Below are 26,473 nucleotides of genomic sequence, written 5' to 3' on the forward strand. Positions count from 1 at the left end.
GTTCCGGTACACAGTGGAGGCAGAAGGAATCTATTTAGCTGAGTTCGGGTTGCCGGTAAGCTTCCAATAATTCAGCCCTTTGAATCTGGCGCGGTCTCCCTATGTAGCGTGGGCAGACCGCGTCAGAGGAGGGGGCGTGGTCGAGCTCCGTCTACCCAGAAGTCACAGGGTAGCGGAGATGCCGGCAGGTCGGGACCTGACAAACACTATGGGACGAGGGGGGGAAGAACACTATGGGACAGGAGAGGGTGGAAGAACACTGTGGGACAGGGGATGGGGAAAGAACACTATGGGACAGGGGAGACAGGGGAGGGGGTGGGAGAACACTATGGGACAGGGGAGGGGGTGGTGGTAAGGAGGAACACTATGGGACAGGGGAAGGGGGAGTGTTAAGGAACACTATGGGACAGGGGAGTGTGGTGGTGGTAAGGAACACTATGTGGGGGTGGAAGAACACTATGGGAAAGGGGAGGTGGGAAAGAACACTATGGGAAAGGGGAGGGGGAGAAATAACACTATGGGACAGGGGAGGGGGAAAAACACTATGGGACTAGGTGGGGGCGGGAAAGAACACTATGGGACGGGGGAAAGAACACTATGGGACAGGGGAGGGGGGAAAGAACACTATGGGACAGGGGAGGGGGTGAAATAAAACTAAGGTACAGGGGAGGGAGGGAAAAAACACTATGGGACGAGGTGGGGGCGGGAAAGAACACTATGGGACGGGGGGGGGAAAAGAACACTATGGGACGGGGGGGGAAAAGAACACTATGGGACGGGGGGGAAAGAACACTATGGGACAGGGGAGGGGGAGAAATAACACTAAGGTACAGGGGACGGGGGAAAGAACACTATGGGGTAGGGGAGCGGGTAAAGAACACTATGGGACAGGGGGAAAAGAACACTATTGGGGAGGGGGAAGAACACTAAAACGATGGAGGGGAGAGGAAAACTAGGGGGGGGGGGGAGAGAGGAACATTATGGAGGGCACTAAGGTACAGGGGAGGGAAGACAAAAGGAACACTGGGGTAGGGGGGGACCACTAAAAGAGAAGGGAGAGGAACATTAAGGGGGATGAGGTGGCACTAAGAGACAGGAAAGGAGGGGGGGGGAGAGAAACACTAATGGACATAGAGGGGAGAGTGGCACACTTTATTGCATAGTTAACTTATTTTGTTGTTACAACTGTTCTATATTTATTTGTTTATTGCATGTGAATTTTGAAGATGACTTTGTAAACTGGCACTTTTGAATAAATGTTGCACTGTGTTTTCTGAGAAATATATATGCATATGAGCGTATAATTTATTTTTTTTGGGGGGGGGAGGGGAGGGGGGCGGGGGTGGATCTTGGGTGAGTTCACACACTTTTTCCCCAGGACTTGACCCCTGCTCTAGTAGCCATCTGACAAGTGGCCAGTGGAGGTATCGCTAGGCTGTAATGTAAACACTGCATTTTCTCTGAAAAGTCAGCATTTACTGAAAAAATCCTGATGGTAACGATTATACTCAGAACAAATCCAATACAATACAATATAGTGTCCCTTTAAGCTGTAGTTGTTCTGGTGACTATAGTGTCCCTTTAAGACAAAGTAGTCCTTACTTTGTCTTATGCTATCTTTGGATTGAATTAGAATTCCAAAGGAGTAAGCATTACTAGTATTTCATAAAGATGATATCTTCATGAACTACTGAGAAGTAACAGACCTGCTTTAAGCAAATTAAATCTGAATGGTAAAATTGAGGCTAAAACAACTGAGACTGAAAATGAGTTAGAGATTTGTAGAGAGCAGACAATTTTTTGCCTAAATTTGGCAGATTTCAGATTCCCTTAAAAAATGGAGCTAAGCGACTATACTGTGAGATATGTTGTCTGATAATGTAAATTACATTTGGCAGATAACATATGTGAGTAATTATTCCATTCAAAAACACCTGCATGTTTATTCAAGGTTAATATCTATTTGAAACTCTGGATTTTAACAAATTAAATCTGAACAGAATATATGAGTCAAAAATAGCTCATCTCGAAAAAAGTTTTATACATCAATTATGCCATTTGGATCTAATTTGCGATTACTTTAAATTCTGCATTTAGTATATATCCCCGCAGTTTTCACATTTCCACAATCATGTTTCCTTTCTCAGAATATTTGTCTTCTTTTTCCACCAGAAATCAATATACATTTTCTTCTCTCATTCAAGATGCAGACTACAATTCCCATCATGCACAATCCCTCTTTTTAGAGCACAGAAGATACAGTGGCAAAGATTTCAGCCAAAATATATACTCGGATAGAGTCATTGACATCACAGCAGGCTTCTTGACAGTTAATTTGGCTGCACTAATTGTCTGACCTGTTATTTTATCTCCTGTGAATTTTCTTTTAATTACTAGGATAGCGATCTCTATGAAATGTCAGCTCTGATGCACAGAACGCTAGCTTATTGATCTGAACAACATAAAATCTGAAATATGTCATCTATTCGTGAGGACTGACAGTTTGCTGAGGATGTCTGCTTCCAAAATCAATTCAGTAATCTGAAATCATATTTTTAGTATCTATTTTTTCTCTTCCCCGCACATTTTTGCTTTATAATATAAAAAAAAAAAAAATAGAGTCTTGAAATATATTCTTTTTTTTGTCAAGGGGAAGAAATGATATGTCTCTTAGCAGCAAAGATTTCGCTGGCTGCCCACTTGTGGGATGTTAAAATATTCCAAAGCTGTCTGTATAGGTATTTAGCATTCTGTGCTTTAAGCATAGGGTTTGCTAATTGTAGAGACCCTTATAAAAAATGATTAATAGTAGAAGCAAACAGCTAAAAAATAAAATAAAAATAAAAATCCCTAATATTTAAATTGCTTAAGGGTTAATGATTCCACACAGTGGATCTTTAACCTCCTGCCTCCCCCCTTTAAGGAGCCCTAGGATATACAACTTACTGGACTGTAAAGTGTGAAAAGCCTTATTATAAAAGGGACAGACCCTGTCCCACCCCCATGCCTGCCAGGCTAATGGTTTCTCCCAGGATTATATAACACTAGCCAGCACCACAGCATCTCCAGAAGTATGCAACTGATGGTGTGAGAAGATCTTGTGTGGAATACAGAGGTGGCAAGGATTCAGGGGCATGGGAGACCCTAGAAGTTAACTGAGCACCAGAAGAGGACACGTCCACCATATCCAATCTCTGTTCACTTATTACTTCATACCTCTTGGAGATGGTGTTACCTAAATTTTGGACCTAATCCATAAGAGGCTTCCTGGCTGTGCCTTGTTACAGATATTTTTTGATTCTTCAGAAAGGCCTAGAACCACAACAGTCATGAATGGGACTTTCTTTAACCAGACAGTGATAGACCAAGGAGCCTACAATAGTTCAGAGGACATTGGCTCCCTCATGGGATGCTGCAATGGAACCAGAGCGGTCATTACCACCGATGGTACTTCACTCATTCTTAACCCTGATGAGCGCAGCATGTTTATCACAAGGGTAGTGCAAATCGCTGTTCTGTGTGTCCTCTCTATCACTGTCCTTTTTGGGGTCTTCTTCTTGGGCTGCAACTTGCTCATCAAATCTGAAAGCATGATCAACTTTTTGGTGAAAGACCGAAGACCCTCCAAGGATGTGGGAGCAGTGATCTTGGGTCTTTACTGAAGGACCTATTGACCCAAACCCTTACAACATCCAGCTCACACGTATAAACTTTCTGAAGTCTTCACTCTAGACTTCAAAAAAGGTGATAAGGTCGTTAAGACAATATTGCACAGAGCAACAGTTCTCTTGGGTTTGCATGAAGTGTGCCAAACGAGAACCACTTGGTGGAAGAATGTCTATTTTAAAAGCTGCTGTCTTTTTTTCCCCACTGATAAATATCTAATTTACCCAAGCAGTGCCAGAACCTATCACAGATTCGCAACATCATGGCTTGTATTTTTTATAGTGGATTTTATTTAAATGTTTTGTTCATAAAAACAACCTGTTATTTTGGAGACTTGTGGTTGCATGCTTTGCCTCCCAAATGTTGTATTATACCTCATAAGTCTCCTTCTCCTCTACCTGATTTTTGGATCAAAAGCATGTTTTTTAAAGGCTGTCAGATCTGTTTTACAAAGTAATATTTGCACTATATTTAATAACCGAAGCATGAATTGTACAAGATTTTTGGAATGCATTTTTTTGTACGTAAAGTCTTTGTATGTAAAGGTTTACTATATTGCAAAACGTCAATGTATAATTAACTGCATTTTGATGCACTATTGATTGCAAATAAAACAGCATATTTTTAACTTGGGTGTGGATTTAAATTGTTATTTTAATTAAAGGATTATTGGACTGTAAGTCCGGAGAACACACATATTCTAAAACAACAGTATCACTAGAAAAAATATACATTTGCTGCTAAACATGTCTCCCTGAGATCGCCTCATTTGGATGGAGATTAGAAATGGTTAAAAAAAAAAATCTGATGCAAAGTTGCTTTGGAAACACATGCATTTTCAAACGATAATGTATATATTATAAGCATTCTATTTAGCAAGAAGATAACACAAGATATAATTGTAATTAAATACATGATCACGGAGAGATAATTAATCTCTGTTTCTACAGATAAATCTGTAGAGCTAGGAATTACAGGTCCCCTGGCTGAGAAAACAAGGGTTAATTTCCATGTCTCTATTTATCTCTTTAATCATGAAATCTTTTGGGAGAATGGAACTAATTTGAAAATATCTAAACTGAATTTATTTCCCTGTTAAAACCTGCCACTCAAACTGTATCCCAAAGTACATTTTGTGAAAAACCTCGACAGATGTTTGGGGAATTAAAGCTGGAAATCTCACCCAAGATCCCCAATCTTAGAACGATCTGAATACTAAAATCTCAGCAGAACAGACGTCGAAAGATCGAAAGGATTTGGCAAGAAGATAAAACCATTTTCCGAACAGGACATGTTGAGAATAAATCCCTTTAGTAAGAATTTACTTGTTCGTTGTTCATTTTAACACCAGGTGATCCTACATATATATGTTGCTTGTTTTATGCAAGACAACTTTCTATAAAATCCCAATTTTTCCTTAATATAAAAAAGATTCTAACCGGATCCATTTTTTCTAGAATCAATTTCTCTCTAATTTAAATAAAAAAATACCTTTTATCTGTGCACTGCTCGTTAGGATTTAATTTTGGCACAATGTCTATACTGTAATATAGAATATTTTCATTTTCTACACTAGACCTACCCTTCATGATACCACACATTCAGAACCATTGAGATTGTTCAAAAGGGGATCTTTGTCTAAATTGGTACCCCAATTTTGTAAAATGTAGCCAAAGGAAAATGTGAGGTTATTGTACAATGAAATCCAGAGGATTTCAAAAAGTTATTTTAAAAAATCTTTGCTACCCTCTCATATTTCTTCCAGGGATGTCTAGACGGAAACTCATAAGTGCAATTCCTTAAAATGAGCAAATAAACAAATCAATCAATCAATCATAGATATCTTCACACATTGTACAAAAGAGGCCTCAACTCATGAAGCTCAGACGTATTGTCTACTAGGCCAATTTGGCCTGGTCCTAGGGGAGTGAGGTGGATAGGGTAGAGGATTTTGGAGCAGTTTGTTCTATCATTAGAATGTTATGGTTGGACTTTGAGAAGTAGCCCCCTTATGTCATTCACATTGCACTGGTTGAGCAGCGTCTCAAAGTTAGAGAAGGATTAAGATCCTGCAGAGCCCTAGGCAGGTTTCCGGTTTAGTTCAACCTTTCGTTGTTGAAAGGGATGGTGAATGAGGCCAATCAAGTTGTCCATGTCTAAACCCTGGACCCTAGGCAGCTGCCTATGGTTAGTCCTGCTATCTTCCGGTACATCGATCTCCTGCGCCAGATTCCCTGTGCCTGTCTAAAGACTTATACAGAACTCCTCCTCCACATGGAGTTAAAGGGACACTAGAAGCATTGAAGTGGTATGGTGCAGTGACCCAGTCCCCTTAACCCTGCAATGTTAATTATTGCAGTTCCTGTCAATCAGTCAGCCACTAGAGGCACTTCCTGCTTGCTAGGCGACTTTTGGTCACCTAACTGATGCTGGAAGTCCTCACGCCCTGTATGAGGATATCCAGCCTTAGTTAAATCCCCAGAGGAAAACATTGAAGCAATGCTTTCCTTTGCGGAGTGCCTAATTGCTTGCGGCTCTCAACGCGCGTGTGAATTAGCCCCTCCCCCTGTCAGGTGACACCAGAGGAGGCGGAGCACCGTCCCAGCGATGAGAAAAATTGGTTGTGTACAAAAAGGGGTTTTAAACCCTTTAAATGCTGGGAGGAGGCAAGGGAGGTGAGAGGCCAGATGAAGCTATAGTGTAAGGAATACAACTTTGCATTCCTTACACTTACGCTGCAGCACAAGGTGAACTACATCTACTTTGTGAATGTATACTAGTGTAAAAAAATATTGTGTGTATGTTATTGTGAGTGTGTGTAAATAAATATGAGAGGTTTCATTAAATTAGTGTGAGATGTCTGTAAATTAGTGTGGTGTCGTGTGCTAAGTAGTGCAATAGTGTGTGTAATTTTAGTGTGATTGGGTGAAAAGTTAGATATGAGTGTGTCACTGTAGCAACAAGAGTTACATAAGGGTTAACTCAGTAAGTGGTGTGTGCAAGTTCAAGTATTGTGTACAGAGGGCTCTGGTCTACAGCAGCTAAAACTCCAAATCACTTTAGCTGATGGGTTTAATAAGAAAAAGGAATTATAGAGGCAAGCGTTAATTTATAGCTCGAAACTCAGGGTCTGACTTGATGTAGGCCATGGAAGAATTGCTAACTCCCCTAATAATAATATAGCTGTGCATCATTCTATCAACATCTACTATGAAATCTAGGTCTTCATCAATAGGTCTCATAGCGACGATGATATAAAATATGCCCACTTAAAACACAGCAATATGGAGAAATGATGACATTTCTAAAAAACTCCCAGCATGCCACACAGTAATATGCAAATCAAACTACACATTTCGGGAGATTTATCAAAGTGATGCAATAATTTTTTTTTAAAAAAAAATAGGGCAATCGCTATGGAAACCAGTGCAATTACCAAATGCATTTCATTGATGATTATTCCACTTTTGCAACTTTTCACCCATTTTCAAAAAATTCCACTTTGTTAAATGTCCCCCGAATGTGTCATTTTTTTTTAGATTTAAATTACATTAACAGATAAGTCTATCCAGAGACAAGCTTTTCAATGCTTCTGATCTCATTAGTGTTGAGCGGGTTTGTGGTTCGTAGTGAAAAATCTGTTTTCAGGGATTTAATCAGATATTAACTTAAAATTACGACAGAAGTTAAAAAAGTGACAAAATTCAGTACAACGTAAAATTTGATCACCGTACTTTAAACGTGGGAGTGCTGGGTGGGTTTAATTCATGGCATTGAAAGGGTTAAAGCAAATGTAATGCCGACTATTTATCAGCTCTGCTCAATGTGTAGACAATTCCGATCTTCATGCATCACAATCTATAAAAACACCCAGGTGGTAAATACTCGCAGCGGGAAGTCCGATCACTTAACGTCTGCGTTCCAGAATCACGATTGCATTAAATTCACAGCTGCTACAGCCAACAGCCCGGGCATTGATAAATGAGGTTCTGGATTTTAAAAATCTTTTTAATTTCGGAACGTTTGCCGTAAAACATCTGTTAGTGCTCTGATCCTCTTTTGGCCAAAACTTTGGCTTTTATTTGTAAAAAAAAACAAAAAAAAACATTTATAGGTGAATATTGGATTAAGAAAATTGTAATGAACTGGAAGCCTTTTAGCAAAAAGTTAAGCAAAAATGTTGGCTCAAAGCCGCTCAGTCACTAGGGATGTTTTGAATTTAAAGTATTGATTTTGTTCCTCGCTATTTCTATATTTTTTCTTTATTTGAAATTCTCCTTTGTTTTTTAGTTATACATACATACAGGAAGACATAGGGGAGCGTGGCGATCTCTGGCAATGGGCGGAGCTTAAGCAAAGTTCTGTTTGAGTTGCAAGCTAATTTTACCCAAAATTCATCAGTCAGAAGAATCCCACAGACGGGCAAATTCCAGACATCATGGACAGAGACAATAAATAAAAATCAAGGCAAGTGGCAGTGTGGGGAGTGTCATCATTACAATATAAAGGCACACGAAAAGTAAAACTGAAAGATATATATCTTATATTATATTAAAGGGGCGGATCCAGAATGTAATCTTAGGAGTAGCACTGGGAGATTATTTAAAGAAACACTCCAGACACAAAAATCACTACAGCCCTATGTAGGGGTTATGGTGCCAGGAAAGTCATGGTACCCTCCCAGAGTAAGAAGTCAAACTGTTTAAAAACAGGGTCTGCTGGGTTAGGGGCTGTAGTAGGGGATAGGAGCAGCAGTGAGGGGGTTAGAGCTGCAGCGGGGGTTAGAGGCAGTAGTGAGGGGTTTAGGTGCTGTACATGGGGATGGAGGTACTGCAGTGGGGTGTAGTGGCTCTAATGGAGAGTTAAGAGCTGTAGTTGGTGGATAGGAGCTGAAGTGGGGTCTAGAGGTACTAGTGGGGTTTAGGGTCACTAGTTGAGGATTAAGGGCTGTTTATGGTTAGGAGATGTTTTGGGTGGATAGGACCTATATTGACGGGATCAAGGCTGTAGACGGGGATTGGGGTTTTGGGACTGAAGTGGAGGCATGGAAACTGTAGTGGGGGCTTAGGGAAACTAGTAGTGAGGAGTTAGAGGGTGCAGTGGGGTTTAGGGGATGTAGCGTGGGGAAAAGCAGCTGTACTGGACAATAGGGGCTGCAATGGGGGCTTAGGAACTGTAGTGGGAGTTAGGAGCTATAGTGGGGGGGAGATTAGGGGGGTCAGGGGCTGTAGTTGGGGGTTATGGGCTGTAGTTGGGAGTAAGGGGTTGTAATTGGGAGTTATGGGCTGTAGTTAAGGGTTAAGGGATGTAGTGGGGGGTTAGGGGATGTAGTTTGGGGTTAGGGACTGTAGTGAGCCAAGGAATAAAGTCAGGCAGCGCAATACTTTTTTAAATTTTACTAATTTTTATAGAAAATGGCACATTTATAAATAAATCTTGTCATTCAGACTACTGGCCCTGTTACTTCATGGTTGTTTAGCTCAGTGAAGCTAGTAATTGTTCAGAGCACCTACCTTGCAAAGACCTCTCATTGAGCTGCATTGAGAAGCCTGTGATTGGACAGCCACAGAAAGTCTGGGCGGGGCTAGAAGGGGAGGGCTTGATAAGGCTTCAGACAAGAGATCTGCAGCTTTATAAGTTGTTTTTATATATACCTCCAATGAAAAAAATGCATAATTAAATGTACACATGTTTTCATTTGTGGTATATTAATTAAGCAATGATTTGTATTTATGTTTGTGTTTGGGCAGTGGAGTAACCATTTAAATTCAGAGTTTACTCTTTTGAGTTATGTTCCTCATAATTGTTGATGAAATATTACAAGATTTTCACCACTAGGTGGCAGCTGCTAAGTTTAAATTAGATTATTTAAAGGCTTTTCTGTTGCAGTTTTTGTTAAAATGCCTGGAATTTATCATCAATCAAACTGCATAATTTATGTTTTCTTTGACAACCTAAACATTTTGGCAGTAGAAATAGATATATAAAATATATGCAGAGGTTGTCTTAAAGCACATTTTTGCAAAAAACAACACAATTAATATTAGGTAGTTCCTAAACATTAACCATTTCTTTAACAAAACGCATTACTGTGTATTTTCTCACTTTAGTGAATAATCCTGAATGGATCTGGTAACTTCCTATCATGTAGAAAATAAATTCATTAAAGGGCACCTAAGCACCAAAACAACTTTGACTTAACTCCTTAACCCAAATAAGACCGTGACATGCTGGTGAGCTTAAACACCGTTAGGATGGCATAGCATGCCCCAACTATTTAGCCCTTCCTGCGGTCCACCTCCTTTCCCATACTGCCCATTGCCACCTGGGGGTCCCCCTGCAGCCAGTGGTAACTGTGACAGAGCTTGTTCCTACCATGCTTCAACTGGCGCAGGACTCAAAGTCTAACTCCTCCTAAAAGAGCATGATCACCTGGCTATATCCCCTGTTCCATCCACTCCAATGCAGAAGAGCACTCTGTTTCCTAGCCCTGGGACTGTTCTACAGAACCAGTGCAGCCAAAACGCCTTCAGTGGGATCAGTCGTTAATCGCCTGAAATTCTAAAGCGGACAAGTACAAGATGGCCTCCTGGTACAACTTACACCTATTGCCGCTCAGTTACCCAGTCCCCCAGGAGAGCGCTAATTGGAGGGGAGATGTAGAAGATAAAGAATAATCAAAGCACACTGAGAACCGGGAAAGCCCTCTTCCCCGTAGTCAGGGAAACTCATTTCCTGTGGTCATTAGCCGGCCGCAGCCTAGAATTATGTGCCGGATCGGAAAATGGCGACAACCCGGTTAAACTATACTCGATAATTACTCGGGCTGGGGACATTCAATCCTAATGGTTTTTTGGGACATTTTGCTCATGGGAATTAGCCCTGTCCGGCGATGTGTAGGTTGTCGATATACTGTTGGAGAAAGTATTTTTTGGGGGTTACTGTTGCAAGACATCATGTTGTATGGAAGTTAATACAATTATACCCCAGGCAGAGCAGCATCAGGGATGGAATCTATTGTCACCTTTGATGACCCCCCATTGTGATTGTCCCTATAAATATGTGCATGTGTCCTAATAAAGTGTTTTGCTCCTTCATGACCAGGAGACGTGTGACAAGGGCTGCTTAAACAAAATTATTTAATTCCTAAATGGTAAAGAATTAAGCAATGAGACTGTAAGGGCATGATCTATAAACCAAAACCACTCCATTAAGCTAAAGTTGTTTTAGTGCGTATAGTGTCCCTTTACTGCAAGATTTCATATGAACAAAAAGGGAGATTAATAGTTAAGGGAAGGTGGTAATGGGGTGGGGATATTCTAAGACATTTTATATGACTTTGTGACATAGCGATAACCAATTATATGCACCAATACGTTCAACTCCAATTTATCCTTAATTTCCCACTGACAGAATTTGCTGTGGAAAATCAGGAGTGAAACGAATTATAATATATTTTCTTTATCAAACAACTAATTTCTGCAGTGGAATGTCACGGATTTTTCTCGTTAGCATGTCACTGACCATTTTGTCAACCAAGCAGATAATTGGGTATTGATCCAGAGGTGTGCAAGTGGAAGGAAATGGATCCTGTTTATCATAGTCAAGGCCTGACTGAATGTTCGTTTTAAATAGGATTTGCTGGGCTATGTAGAAAAATGTCCTATTCTGCCTCTAGGAGAGAACGGGGTTTTGCTGTTTCAGAGGTGATTTAAGATAATGGCTCTTTAATCCGGTGAATGGCATGGACCGGAGACCCCACACGCCAGCCGAGGAGGTCCTATCGAGTTGGGGCTTGTTAATATTTCATGAGGATCCCTAATTAAGGAGTGTGGCTCAGTCACAGCCAGGGTGACTTGTGACCAACTGAAATATAGGTCATATCTGGAGCGAGCGGCTGTGTGATCGGAGATTTATGCTTCAAGGGGAGCTCAGAGATAGAGACTTTGGAAAGTTTGTGTTTGGAAAACAAAATAAATTAACTGCGTAACAGCAACTTCACACTTTCCTTTCTCTCAGCACATAATGATTTCTCCATATTATGATATTTATTATCTGCACTGTGCATCTACAAGCATTCTCTTCATTTAACCCTTTTTAATATGTCCCCTCTCCCTATTACACCATATAACCTCTTTCTATAACTCATATTACTCCATATAACCTCTCCCTATAGCTCCTCCTATTACTCCATATAACCTCTCTCTATAACTCCTCCTATTACTCCATATAACCTCTCTCTATAACTCATATTACTCCATATAACCTCTCCCTATAGCTCCTCCTATTACTCCATATAACCTCTCCCTATAACTCCTCCTATTACTCCATATAACCTCTCTCTATAACTCCTCCTATTACTCCATATAACCTCTCCCTATAACTCCTCCTATTACTCCATATAACCTCTCCCTATAACTCCCCCTATTACTCCATATAACCTCTCCCTATAACTCCTCCTATTACTCCATATAACCTCTCCCTATAACTCCTCCTATTACTCCATATAACCTCTCTCTATAACTCCTCCTATTACTCCATATAACCTCTCCCTATAACTCCTCCTATTACTCCATATAACCTCTCTCTATAACTCCTCCTATTACTCCATATAACCTCTCTCTATAACTCATATTACTCCATATAACCTCTCCCTATAACTCCTCCTATTACTCCATATAACCTCTCTCTATAACTCCTCCTATTACTCCATAAAACCTCTCCCTATAACTCCTCCTATTACTCCATATAACCTCTCCCTATAACTCCTCCTATTACTCCATATAACCTCTCTCTATAACTCCTCCTATTACTCCATATAACCTCTCTCTATAACTCCTCCTATTACTCCATATAACCTCTCTCTATAACTCCTCCTATTACTCCATATAACCTCTCTCTATAACTCCTCCTATTACTCCATATAACCTCTCCCTATAACTCCTCCTATTACTCCATATAACCTCTCCCTATAACTCCTCCTATTACTCCATATAACCTCTCCCTATAACTCCTCCTATTACTCCATATAACCTCTCCCTATCACTCCCCCTATTACTCCATATAACCTCTCTCTATAACTCCTCCTATTACTCCATATAACCTCTCCCTATCACTCCCCCTATTACTCCATATAACCTCTCCCTATAACTCCTCCTATTACTCCATATAACCTCTCTCTATAACTCCTCCTATTACTCCATATAACCTCTCCCTATAACCAGGGCCGGATTAAGAGCCCAGTGGGCCTGGTGCTGATAATTATGATGGGCCTAATTACAAAATCTTATTGACCAAAAACACTAAAACAGTCCTACCTCCTAAGCGTCATGTATCTGATGGAGATGATGCTGTAGGGAAACTCATAGGATGCAACTGTGAGAAAACACATACCCTTTGCTAATCTCATGCTTTCATCTTTCAAGTAAACCCATACCCCCTAACAGCAGTGTCGAGTAAAGCAGGAAATCTATGGATGCGGTAAAAGGGTGGGCTACTGACACAAATCACATAACCAGAACGGCCGAAAGGGCGAACATACACAAAAAGGGGGAATGTCTGTGTCCCTATGTCTCCCAGTCCCTTAGTGTTTGTGTCCTCATGTCTCCCAGTGTCCCCATGTCACTAGGGGACATTGAGAGACATTGGGACACTGGGAGACATGGGGACACAGATACTAGGGAACACTGGGAGACCTGGGAAATCTGAGACTCTTGGGGACACTGGGTGACAGACACGAGGGGACACGGGGAGACATGGGGCACTGAGACACTGTGATATATAGGGGACACTGGAGACTTGATAAAAACCTGGGTACAGGTCAAAATGTTGCGGTGTCCAATAAACCTGCTTAAAGCTATCACAGTGAGTGCCTGAGATTTTTTCTTTTATACTAGGGGACACAGACACTACGGGCACAGAGACACTATGGGCACAGAGACACTACAAGCACAGAGACACTACGGGCACAGAGACACTACGGGCACAAAGACACTACAGGCACAGAGAGACATGGGGCACTGAGAGACATGGGGCACTGAGACACTGATACATAGGGGAAACTGATACATGGGGACATTGGAGACTTGATAAAGACCTGGGTACAGGTCGAAACGTTGTGGTGTCCAATAAACCTGCCTAAAGCTATCACAGTGAGTGCCTGAGATTTTTTCTTTTATACTAGGGGACACTGAGACACTAGGAAACATGGGGACACAGAGACATTGGGAGACTAGGGGACTTTGGGAGTCTAGGGAACACTGAGACACTAGGGACACTGGCACACTACAGACACTGAGAGACACCAGGGACACATGGGGATACTGAGATACTAGGGACACTGGCTGGGAGACATGGGGACACTGCCATGTCTCCTATGTCTCAAAGTCGCCCAGTGTCCCCATGTCTCCCTGTGTCTCCATGCCTCTGTGTCCCCATGTCGCCCAGTGTCCCCTAGTGTTTGTATCCCCATGTCTCCCAGTGTCCCTTAGAGTCTGTGTCCTCATGTCTCCCAGTGTCCTGATGTCACTAGGACACTAGGGGACACTTAGAGACATGGGGACACTGGGAGACATGGGGCCACTGAGCGACTAGGGACAGTGGCTGGGAGACATGGGGACACAGACTAGGGGCCACTGGGAGACATGGGGCCACTGTGTCCCTAGTGTCTCAGGGTCATGGGTGTCCGAATGGGGGGGTAAAGTGGGGAACTAGCGATTGGCTTAGAGTGTCAGCTGACCACTCTAGTCAATCAGCGGCACCCATGCCCAACGTCAATCTGCACTTCCTGACACTCTGTTTCAGAAGTCGAATACCACTGAGCGACCTGGAGATCTGGAGCTGAAGGAAGCCTTTGGGGGTAAACCATTTGAGAGCGGTTTCACTCCTTCAAAGAAAGAGCACCCAGGGGCCTCCTTGCATCACAGCATTTTCATTTAGATAAAGCTGTTATGGTGACCAGAATGTTCCTGTAATTTGATGAAAGGAACACTATAGTGTCAAGAATACAAACATATATTCCTGACACCATAGTTGTGAAAACGCTATTCATCCTTGCTTTATGTGAAAATTACTATGCTCCTTCCCTTTAATGACACTGTCAAAAAGGGGCCAAGCATGGATGTCATTACAATTATGTCCCCCCCACCCCCCCTGCGGACGTCCATGCTCAGGGTCCCCATGTTCCCCAGTGTCCCAATGTCTCAGCGTCCCCATGTCTTGGAGCTGCTGTCTGGACTCTCTGTGCAGAGCTGCTCCCCCGTGGATCAGTGAGTAGAGAGAGGCAGGGAGGGAGATGCCGTAACTTCTTTTCACTGCCTCTCTCCACACAAACAGCGATCCCTACTGGCCGGCGCTGGTATTGCAGAATAATCTATGTTTATACTGAGACAGACATTTGTATTGCCGGTATTACTGCAATACCGGCATCGGCTAGGCAGCCTCAAATACCTGAGAAATACTTCTGAGAAATACCTGGCAACCCTAAGAAATACATGAGAAATACCTGGCAACCCTAAGAGTAGTGTGTAAAAAAAAAAAAAAAGTAAAAATTTTTTTTTTTTTTTTTTTAAACCAATGGGCCTATTCCATGGGCCTGGGCCTGGAGCTGCAGCTCCATCAGCCCCTATGTTAATCCGGCCCTGCCTATAACTCCTCCTATTACTCCATATAACCTCTCCCTATCACTCCCCCTATTACTCCATATAACCTCTCCCTATAATTCCTCCTATTACTCCATATAACCTCTCTCTATCACTCCCCCTATTACTCCATATAACCTCTCTCTATAACTCCTCCTATTACTCCATATAACCTCTCCCTATCACTCCCCCTATTACTCCATATAACCTCTCCCTATAACTCCTCCTATTACTCCATATAACCTCTCTCTATCACTCCCCCTATTACTCCATATAACCTCTCTCTATAACTCCTCCTATTACTCCATATAACCTCTCCCTATCACTCCCCCTATTACTCCATATAACCTCTCCCTATAGCTCCTCCTATTACTCCATATAACCTCTCCCTATAACTCCTCCTATTACTCCATATAACCTCTCCCTATAACTCCTCCTATTACTCCATATAACCTCTCTCTATAACTCCTCCTATTACTCCATATAACCTCTCCCTATCACTCCCCCTATTACTCCATATAACCTCTCCCTATAGCTCCTCCTATTACTCCATATAACCTCTCCCTATAACTCCTCCTATTACTCCATATAACCTCTCCCTATAACTCCTCCTATTACTCCATATAACCTGTAACGGACCGTTTCAGCATAAAAGGGGAAAAATCCGTTTAGGCGATAATCCCCTTTTCTAGAGACAGGCACAGCTACTGCAGAACATCAGAACTCACGAGCTGGATACGAAATAACACTCCGAACTGGAACAGCTGAACAAGAAAAGCATACAATCGGCTTACACTCTTGGCAGTCAGCTTACAATCCAATCCCCCCCAAGAACGAGACGACACTTCATTTTGAGGGTTAAGCAGGAACTCTAGACTGGGACACCCAGTCTGGCTTTTATTTCCAACTCACACATACAGGCCACACCCAGGGGGAGGCATAAAAGAACCAATGACATAGATGTTACCTCCCACACATCCCCTCCCCTTAGTGTGACACATAATCCCATTATGCATACAGAGTAAAATATACTTTTACACAACTTTCATAACTTTAAAACCATACATCACATTCACATAAAAATACATATCCACAATCAATCCATTCAGGGGAACAACATATTAAAAAATGGCATGGATCCGACCAGGGGTTTAAAAGTTACTAAAAGTATCTTTTGGGCCTTGGCTTGCAGCATGGCACAATCTGGCCCAAACAGAAGTAAAACATCCCCCACAATGCATCCCGGCTTCCTCCCTTCTGCCCTGGAGATAATTGGAGAAGTAATCCAATTATCTAGGACTAGAGTCAGACTCCATTAACCACATGGTTGCAAAAAGACAGTAAAAGACATAAAATTACATACTGATACATTTAACACATAAAACACACATTTCTACATATCCCCAGTTTAACTGAACACATAAATACCTACATAATATTTAAGATAGTATTACTGTGATATGTTACAAAGTCTTAAAGGGACATAAGTCCCAATATGTCCATCGCTGATTTTAAAGGGCCAGTAGCAGCAATATAAATTATTACATGCCCAAATATAGTCTTTAAAGTGCAATATGTCCAGGGGCCATAGTCAGCGGGCAGGAGGCTAGCAGCCAGGCTTCTCCAGCCCACAGTGGCGAAGTTGGTTTCGCCACAATTCTCCCCTTTACCAATTAGACTAACAGGGTATCTGACCTCCTGCCGGTCAGTGCCCTGGTTAGTCCAGCAACCCACCCACAGAACAGAAGTAGTAGAGCAGCCCACCCATAATAAACAGTTACCACACCTGGGTGAGGGAGAATTTTGTCCAAGTTCAGGTGCCTCCCCACGGCTGGGTGAGAGACTGATAGGCTGCCTTGGTGGGTTGCTGAGGGGGCAGAGACCAGCGGTACTCTGTCCTGTTGCCAGCACTACCACGGGAGTAGTCTGGTGGGAGCCTGGCTGCTGGAGACCGACTGTCTCCCCTTTAGATATACCGCTCTGTGGCTGGGGGACAGGACCGACCGTCCCTACCCCTGGGGCTGTAAGTGCAGAGACTACGGTCCCATCTGCACAGATGTGGGGCTTAACATCTCCCCTTGGTGGGTTAGGCTGCCGCTGGAGAGAGGGTGTAACAAGCTCCTCTCTCTGGACGGTAAACTGCCGCTGGGGAGGGGGGTTAGCAGGCTCCTCTCCCTGCCACTCTCTCTGCTGGTGGAAAGGGGGACCAGCTGTCTCCCCTTTCATTCTCTTGTCCGGCTGCTGGGGTGCGAGACTGACTGTCTCTGCTCCCTGCAGGACACACTGCCGCTGGGGAGGATGGACGACACCATCAGCTCCCTGGGATACACACTGCCGCTGGGGAGGAAGGGCGACACCTTCTGCTCCCTGGGACACACACTGCCGCTGGGGAGGATGGACGACACCATCAGCTCCCTGGGGCACACACTGCCGCTGGGGAGGGAGGCCGCTGCTCTCCTCTCCCTTCGCTTCACACTGCCTTCTTGGCATCTCACTTTGCTGCTGGGGGGCAGGAACAACAACCTCTGCCCCCTGTAACTCAGCCTGCCGCTGGGGAGGAAGGACTGCACCTTCGGCTCCCTTGGACACACACGGCTGCTGGGGAGGATGGACGACACCATCAGCTCCCTGGGGCACACATTGCCGCTGGGGAGGGAGGACGCTGCTCTCCTCTCCCTTCCCTTCACACTGCCTTCTTGGCATATCACTTTGCTGCTGGGGGGCAGGAACAACAACCTCTGCCCCCTGTAACTCAGCCTGCCGCTGGGGAGGAAGGACTGCACCTTCGGCTCCCTTGGACACACACGGCTGCTGGGGAGGATGGACGACACCATCAGCTCCCTGGGGCACACATTGCCGCCGGGGAGGGAGGACGCTGCTCTCCTCTCCCTTCACTTCACACTGCCTTCTTGGCATATCACTTTGCTGCTGGGGGGCAGGAACAACAACCTCTGCCCCCTGTAACTCAGCCTGCCGCTGGGGAGGAAGGACTGCACCTTCGGCTCCCTTGGACACACACGGCTGTTGGGGAGGATGGACGACACCATCAGCTCCCTGGGCCACACATTGCCGCTGGGGAGGGAGGTCTGCAAACCCCCTGGCCCGCTCTGATTCCCGCGGCAAGTACTCTCGCACTGCTTTCTTCACCTGCTGTATTAGATCCTCTGAGAGGTTGGGTCCGCATATAGCCAGCACCGCGGTGACCTCTCTGTCATACGCCTCTTGAGTGTAGCTGGGTGCCATGCTTGCTCTGCTGCAGTTGGTTCCTTGTAGATAGGGGCGCTGTACGGGTACTGGCGTTGCCCTCACTTTGTAATCCAGGAATGGTGTTGTCTGTAGCTGTCCCTCTGGTTGTAGGAACGATCCCGCCGCTTGCCACCAATTGTAACGGACCGTTTCAGCATAAAAGGGGAAAAATCCGTTTAGGCGATAATCCCCTTTTCTAGAGACAGGCACAGCTACTGCAGAACATCAGAACTCACGAGCTGGATACGAAATAACACTCCGAACTGGAACAGCTGAACAAGAAAAGCATACAATCGGCTTACACTCTTGGCAGTCAGCTTACAATCCAATCCCCCCCAAGAACGAGACGACACTTCATTTTGAGGGTTAAGCAGGAACTCTAGACTGGGACACCCAGTCTGGCTTTTATTTCCAACTCACACATACAGGCCACACCCAGGGGGAGGCATAAAAGAACCAATGACATAGATGTTACCTCCCACACATCCCCTCCCCTTAGTGTGACACATAATCCCATTATGCATACAGAGTAAAATATACTTTTACACAACTTTCATAACTTTAAAACCATACATCACATTCACATAAAAATACATATCCACAATCAATCCATTCAGGGGAACAACATATTAAAAAATGGCATGGATCCGACCAGGGGTTTAAAAGTTACTAAAAGTATCTTTTGGGCCTTGGCTTGCAGCATGGCACAATCTGGCCCAAACAGAAGTAAAACATCCCCCACAATGCATCCCGGCTTCCTCCCTTCTGCCCTGGAGATAATTGGAGAAGTAATCCAATTATCTAGGACTAGAGTCAGACTCCATTAACCACATGGTTGCAAAAAGACAGTAAAAGACATAAAATTACATACTGATACATTTAACACATAAAACACACATTTCTACATATCCCCAGTTTAACTGAACACATAAATACCTACATAATATTTAAGATAGTATTACTGTGATATGTTACAAAGTCTTAAAGGGACATAAGTCCCAATATGTCCATCGCTGATTTTAAAGGGCCAGTAGCAGCAATATAAATTATTACATGCCCAAATATAGTCTTTAAAGTGCAATATGTCCAGGGGCCATAGTCAGCGGGCAGGAGGCTAGCAGCCAGGCTTCTCCAGCCCACAGTGGCGAAGTTGGTTTCGCCACATAACCTCTCCCTATAACTCCTCCTATTACTCCATATAACCTCTCCCTATAACTCCTCCTATTACTCCATATAACCTCTCTCTATAACTCCTCCTATTACTCCATATAACCTCTCCCTATCACTCCCCCTATTACTCCATATAACCTCTCCCTATAACTCCCCCTATTACTCCATATAACCTCTCCCTATAACTCCTCCTATTACTCCATATAACCTCTCTCTATCACTCCCCCTATTACTCCATATAACCTCTCTCTATAACTCCTCCTATTACTCCATATAACCTCTCCCTATAACTCCTCCTATTACTCCATATAACCTCTCTCTATAACGCATCCTATTACTCCATATAACCTCTCTCTATAACTACCCCTATTACTCCATATAACCTCTCTCTATAACTCCTCCTATTACTCCATATAACCTCTCTCTATAACTCCTCCTATTACTCCATATAACCTCTCCCTATAACTCCTCCTATTACTCCATATAACCTTTCTCTATAACTCCTCCTATTAATCCATATAACCTCTCCCTATAACTCCTCCTATTACTCCATATAACCTCTCCCTATAACACCTCCTATTACTCCATATAACCTCTCTCTATAACTCCTCCTATTACTCCATATAACCTCTCTCTATAACTCCTCCTATTACTCCATATAACCTCTCCCTATAACTCCACCTATTACTCCATGTAATCTCCCTATAACTGCTCCTATTACTCCATATAACCTTTCTCTATAACTCCTCCTATTACTCCATATAACCTCTCTCTATAACTACCCCTATTACTCCATATAACCTCTCTCTATAACTCCTCCTATTACTCCATATAACCTCTCTCTATAACTCCTCCTATTACTCCATATAACCTCTCCCTATAACTCCTCCTATTACTTCATATAACCTTTCTCTATAACTCCTCCTATTACTCCATATAACCTCTCCCTATAACTCCTCCTATTAATCCATATAACCTCTCTCTATAACTCAGTGGTGTATCCTGGTTTTGTGCTGCCCTAGGCAGGACAAAACTCCGGCGCCCCCCTCCCACCCACGCCACCCTCACCCAACCCTCCCCCCCCCACCCGCGCCACCCCCACCGAACCCTTCCCCCGTCCCGCCTTCTAAATACACACACACACACATTCACTGACAAATACGCATACACTAGGTAACAGAAACACACTCACTAGCAGACACACACACAGTCTAACAGACACACACACAGTCTAACAGACACACACTTACAGACACACACACTGACATACACACACACTAACACACACACACACAGACCCACACACATACAGACATACACACACACACATACAGACATACACACAGACACTAACAGACACACACACAGACACACTAACAGACATACACACACTAACAGACATACACACACTAACAGACATACACACACACAAACACACACACAAACTAACAGACACACACACAGACCCACTAACAGACATACACACACTTACAGACATACACTTACAGACATACACACACACACACACACACTAACAGACATACACACACACACTAACAGACATACAAACACACTCAATCACTCACATATTTAATACATTTTTTTTTTTTTTTTATTTAACCCCCCCAGCCTCCTTACCTTTGGGAAAGCTGGGGGGGGGGATATCTGTCTCCCTGGTGGTCCAGTGGCTGCTGGGAAGTGCGGGTAGGTGGCCGGCCGGCGAGGGAGCACTTCCTCTGAGCGGTCTGCTCAGCTCCCTCGCGCGCCGCAGAGTGATGCTGGGAGGCGGAGCCGGAATATGACGTCATATTCCGGCTCCCAGCCTCACTCTGCGGCGCACGAGGGAGCTGAGCAGACCGCTCAGAGGAAGTGCTCCCTCGCCGGCCGCCCACCTACCCGCACTTCCCAGCAGCCCGCCGGCCGCCCAGCATGCCTTGTTAGCCGCAAGGCTAACAAGGCATTTGCCCTGGGTATTTGGGGGCGGCTTTTTTTGCCGCCCCCTGAAAAATGCCGCCCAAGGCAAATGCCTTGTTTGCCTCGCGGCAAATACACCCCTGCTATAACTCCTCCTATTACTCCATATAACCTCTCCCTATAACTCCTCCTAGTACTCCATATAACCTCTCTCTACAACTCCTCCTATTACTCCATATAACCTCTCCCTATAACTCCTCCTATTAATCCATATAACCTCTCTCTATAACTCCTCCTATTACTCCATATAACCTCTCCCTATAACTCCTCCTAGTACTCCATATAACCTCTCTCTACAACTCCTCCCATTATTCCATATACCCCCTCTCTTTATAACTCCTCCTATTACTCCATATAACCTCTACCTATAACTCCCCCTATTACTCCATATAACTGCTCCTCCTATTACTTTGTCTTGCTTTCTATAAAGCTTTCTGTTGCCCGTACAAACCCATTAATATGTGAGCCACTACTCCAGGGGGAGTTTAAGAATTTCCCCAATTAACACATACATAGCAATGTGATATTACCTGTAAATTGACCTAATTTGTCTCTGTTGATCTAGGTCTAGACCTGTGCAGTGATTTAAGCCCTCCTATGTATTTTTGTGTTCATCTACTAAACTACTATAGAGCTGCCTTCATTGTGTTATGGTCCCCCTAAAACTCTTTTTCCCACTCCCCCCATCGCTGCTGCCCCTAGAACGACCCCCACCAGGCTTCACCCTGCTTTAACATCTCATTAATGTGGATCCTGCTTTCTGATAATTGCTGCCGATTTCTATGACAATAACGAGCCAGATCTGTGGTTTCCGCGGCAACCAAGTTTTCTGTGGGAATGCGGTGCAGCAAAAGGTGGGTCACCTTCGTTACCGAGACTCTCGTTTTTTGATGGGAGAGAATTGCTTGATCTGCTGGACAGCGTACTGCAATTTGGGAAACATTCTTCGAACTGGCCCAGCTTTAATGAGAAATGTAAAAAAAAAGTTTCATTATTTTCATTCGTAGAATTTCAGTCTCCTTGGAAAAAGAAATGCTCGTATATTTACATTTCAATGTTGTAGTGTAATGTTACGAGATTATTAATGAACAACTTTGCGTTTGCCGATAATTGCAAATTATATTTCCCATGGTGCACTGCCCGACTTTTGTTTAGTTCCCAGACACGTTCCCCTTCAGTAGGCCCAGGTCTGACTGGAACGTTTAAGGTTCTGATCCCACCATCCCAGGCTGGTTCTGTGGGGCCCACAGCAATAATACTCTTATTATCAGTGTCTTCTGAAGCAAGACGCTGCTGGGCCGCGTAAAAGGGGTAAGGAGTTTTAGAATAGGGTGTTTACTTATTATCCAAACTTTCTGTAATATTGTATGTTCATTCGTTGCTGAGAATAGATTGCTATTCTAGATATTATTGTGTGTATTTAGTGCTGCGACTTTGAAATGGTTTTGTATCGTTGCACTTGTTACACAAATGTATCTATTATTATATCTCTTATGATATTTGATATATTGTTTATATACAGCTAATACATGTTTTATGAAGATTGTGAATTATTTATAGCACTTAAAGGAGCACTATAGAAACAAACTGGCACTATAGGGTCATTAGGTCCCCCCCACGCTCAGGGCCCCCCTCCCGCTGGGCGGAAGGGGTTAAAACCCCTTCAGCCACTTACCTTTCTCCAGCGCTGGATTCCTCTGTGCTGGGGAACTCTCCACCCCTTGCCAACGTTAATTCCGAATGCGCATGCGCAGCAAGAGCCGAGCACGCATTCAAACAGCCTATATAAAAGCATTACTCAATGCTTTCCTATGGGTGTCCAGCGTCTTTTCACTGTGATTTTCACAGTGAGGATCGCGGAAGCGCCTCTAGCGGCTGTCAGTGAGACAGCCACTAGAGGCTGGATTAACCCTCAGTGAAACATAGCAGTTTCTCTGTAACTGCCATGTTTTCAGCTGCAGGGTTAAAACTAGGGGGACCTGGGACCCAGACCACTTCATTAAGCTGATGTGATCTGAGTGCTTATAGTGGTCCTTTAAGCACTTTATACCATTAATTTTGCACTAGCACTTAATAAGGTTTATTTGATTTAAGTGGATTTGAACACATTTGGATTTTAAAATGGGTAGAGCCAGTGATGGTATTCGCACACTGGCACAGCCAAAAAGAGTCAGACCAGCCTAGAAAGGGGGTGTGTCTACCAAAAAAAGAATTGGTAGATTAACCTGGTATGTGTACATGCCAGGCTGCCTGTCAAACAAGCAGGCCGGGCCACCAAGGGTGGATCAGGCAGAGAGCACAGTTACAGTGTTCGCACTCAGCACTTCTAATGATGCACTCGAGCTATGCTTTTTGGGGACACTTCCCTGGTGTCCCTAAAAACTGGAAACCGGAAAACAAAGGGAAATAAAAGTGGGACAGGATCCTCAAATACTGCCAAACTCAGGACTGTCTGGAGACCTGCAAGTACACTGCAGGCGCATCATTAGACATGCTCGGACTGTGCTGATGGTGTTGCACTAAAAATACACACAGAGTCCTTTGGCAATGCTTTGAGGATGGTCTGCCCTGATGGGCAAGTCCCCCCAGTTTACAACTAGATCACCCCTTTCCAGATGATGTAGTAGTGTATCATGCACGAGCTGTGTCCACAATGCTATGATAAGTGTTTGATTGGATAAAAGTAATCAGTCTTAATTACTTAAAGGAACTTAAAGTGTTAGGAATACAAATCTCTGGCTCCGTGCCTCCACCTCCCCCTCGATCTCCTGTCTGGTTAAGAAAGCATTTAAAAAACTCTTTCTTTCACTTACCTGATTCCATCACTAAGTTCCCTAGAGACCTCAGTCAAGCTTCGGCAACTGGGTCTGAAGTGCTCAAGAGACCCTGGTAGCAGCGAGGAAGCTGACCTGGCTGAGGTACACAGTCGGAGTACAGGAGCTCCATCGCATACTAATTTATAATTCTTTTTAAAAAGACAATGTGTCCCAATATTCTAAAAATAATAAGAAACAAAATTCAATAAATATGTATTTGTTCCTTTAAGCTCTATATAATTTTTGCTTTAATTGTTAACTCCAAATCATTACTATTGTCTCCAACAAAGTACACCATATGGCCTTTTATTTAACGAATTCTAATAATAATGAACAGGCGTATTTTTGTATGGAATTATAGAACTTTTCATACAATTTAAATTCTTCCTTTGTTGAGAAATGATATGGCTCTTGACTCCCAAGTGATTTTATATCCTCAATGGCACAGTAGAGTTTACAGGGAATTGTATGCAAGCGAGTGACACTTCTCTTGACAAAAATATTTTTTTTGTAAATATAGGTTTTTATTGCAGTAACATTTTTTTGTTGGAATAGATAGAACAGAATAGATTGGGAAAGAGCCATGCAGGGCCCGGCAACAAATAATCAATAGTGGTAACACGTTTCATAAGGTGTACATTTGCATACATTACGGTTTCAGTCATATTTAAGTTGCCCTGATTGTTATCCATCCCAAGTTAACAATGTGTCTTGTATGGTTAGTAGGTGTAAAAAGTACAAGTAAAGATAGAGTTTGGGAGTAGTGAAAGATTAGAAGGAATGGTTGTTTAGAGTGAGTTCCCCCTCCGCCCCAGCTAGTTTACTGTGGTATCACCCGTCGCTGCACCTTCCTCGCCATATACACTATCCAAGGCTCCCACCTCTCTACATGTTTTGTACTGAGTCCCATCAAGGAGGACTTTATCTCATCAGCAGACCTGATCTCCTCTACCCTTTCCAGCCATTGTTCCAGTGTGGGATCATGGGTCTGTTTCCAGAGGGCAGGTATCAGTGCTTTGGCTGCGTTAAGGAGGTGTCTCGGAATAGACTTTTTATAGATCGTTATCGGGGCAGGTGTAGAGTGCAACAGGGCTAGCTCTGGAGTTAATGGTGTTGTTTCTTCTAGTATTTCCGCTACCTTGGTGTTGATCATTTTCCAGAATGGTTGAATGTTGGGGCAGTCCCACCATATGTGTTTCACTGTCCCTTGTCCGGTTTCGCATCTCCAGCATGTCGCCGGTGTGTGGGTAAATTTTATGTATAAGTTCCCGGGGTTCTGTACCATGACGAGAGAAGTTTGTAGTTACCTTCCTGGTAGTGCGAGCTTATGGAGGATTTGTGATGGAGGATTAGGATCTTTTCCCATTGCGCGTCAGTGAAGGTCGTGTCTAGTGACTCTTATAAGTGTGTATTTTGGTTCTTCCTCCACGAGCAGATATTGATATAGGAGGGATATTGTCTTGTCAGTGTTTATTTTTCCGGCATATAGCTCCTCGTACCACGTGAGGTCTCTGTGGACGTCGGTCCTGTCAGGCAATGTATTATAGTAGTGCTGCAGTTAGGAATATGGGAATACTTTCACGTGTGTCGGCTTAGTTTTCCCAGTGAGTTGAGATAGGATTTTCAACCCAGTCTTATCAAGTGCCCTTCGGAGTGGAATATATTCATCCCCTCCCAGAAAGTCAGACAAAAACATGTTATTAACGAGAGAGAACCCGAGAGAATGGTCAGTGATGGTTAAAAAAAAAAAAAAGGCCCACGTTACAACAGTGCTATGCAGAAGAAAATCTCTTAATGTACACCATGTCCAACCTTGATGTGGATCACCTACAGTAGTAGAAGACTACACCAGGTTCCAATCCTGCCACATAAGAATGAAAAACCAAGGATACAGTGGTCACAAACACTGTAACTGGACAGTAGAAGAGTGGAAAGACTTTTGAATGGTCTGATGAATCTCAA

The 26,473-nt window shown here is 43.5% G+C and overlaps 1 protein-coding gene across 1 annotated transcript; it reads left to right on the forward strand.

Moving 5' to 3' along the window:
* Positions 1 to 3,085: 3,085 nt before the first annotated feature.
* Positions 3,086 to 4,294, forward strand: RPRML (reprimo like). Its single transcript, XM_063425587.1, has one exon. It carries the CDS (start codon positions 3,330 to 3,332, stop codon positions 3,660 to 3,662), a length of 333 nt encoding a protein of 110 aa, XP_063281657.1. The 5' UTR covers positions 3,086 to 3,329; the 3' UTR covers positions 3,663 to 4,294.
* The last annotated feature ends 22,179 nt before the right edge of the window (positions 4,295 to 26,473 follow it).

This window comes from Pelobates fuscus, chromosome 6 (assembly GCF_036172605.1).
Source record: "Pelobates fuscus isolate aPelFus1 chromosome 6, aPelFus1.pri, whole genome shotgun sequence".
Classification (NCBI taxonomy): Eukaryota; Metazoa; Chordata; class Amphibia; order Anura; family Pelobatidae; genus Pelobates; species Pelobates fuscus.

Bases quoted from the DNA above. Each gene is read 5' to 3' on its own strand.
- RPRML (XM_063425587.1), top strand. From the start codon at position 3,330: ATGAATGGGACTTTCTTTAACCAGACAGTGATAGACCAAGGAGCCTAC.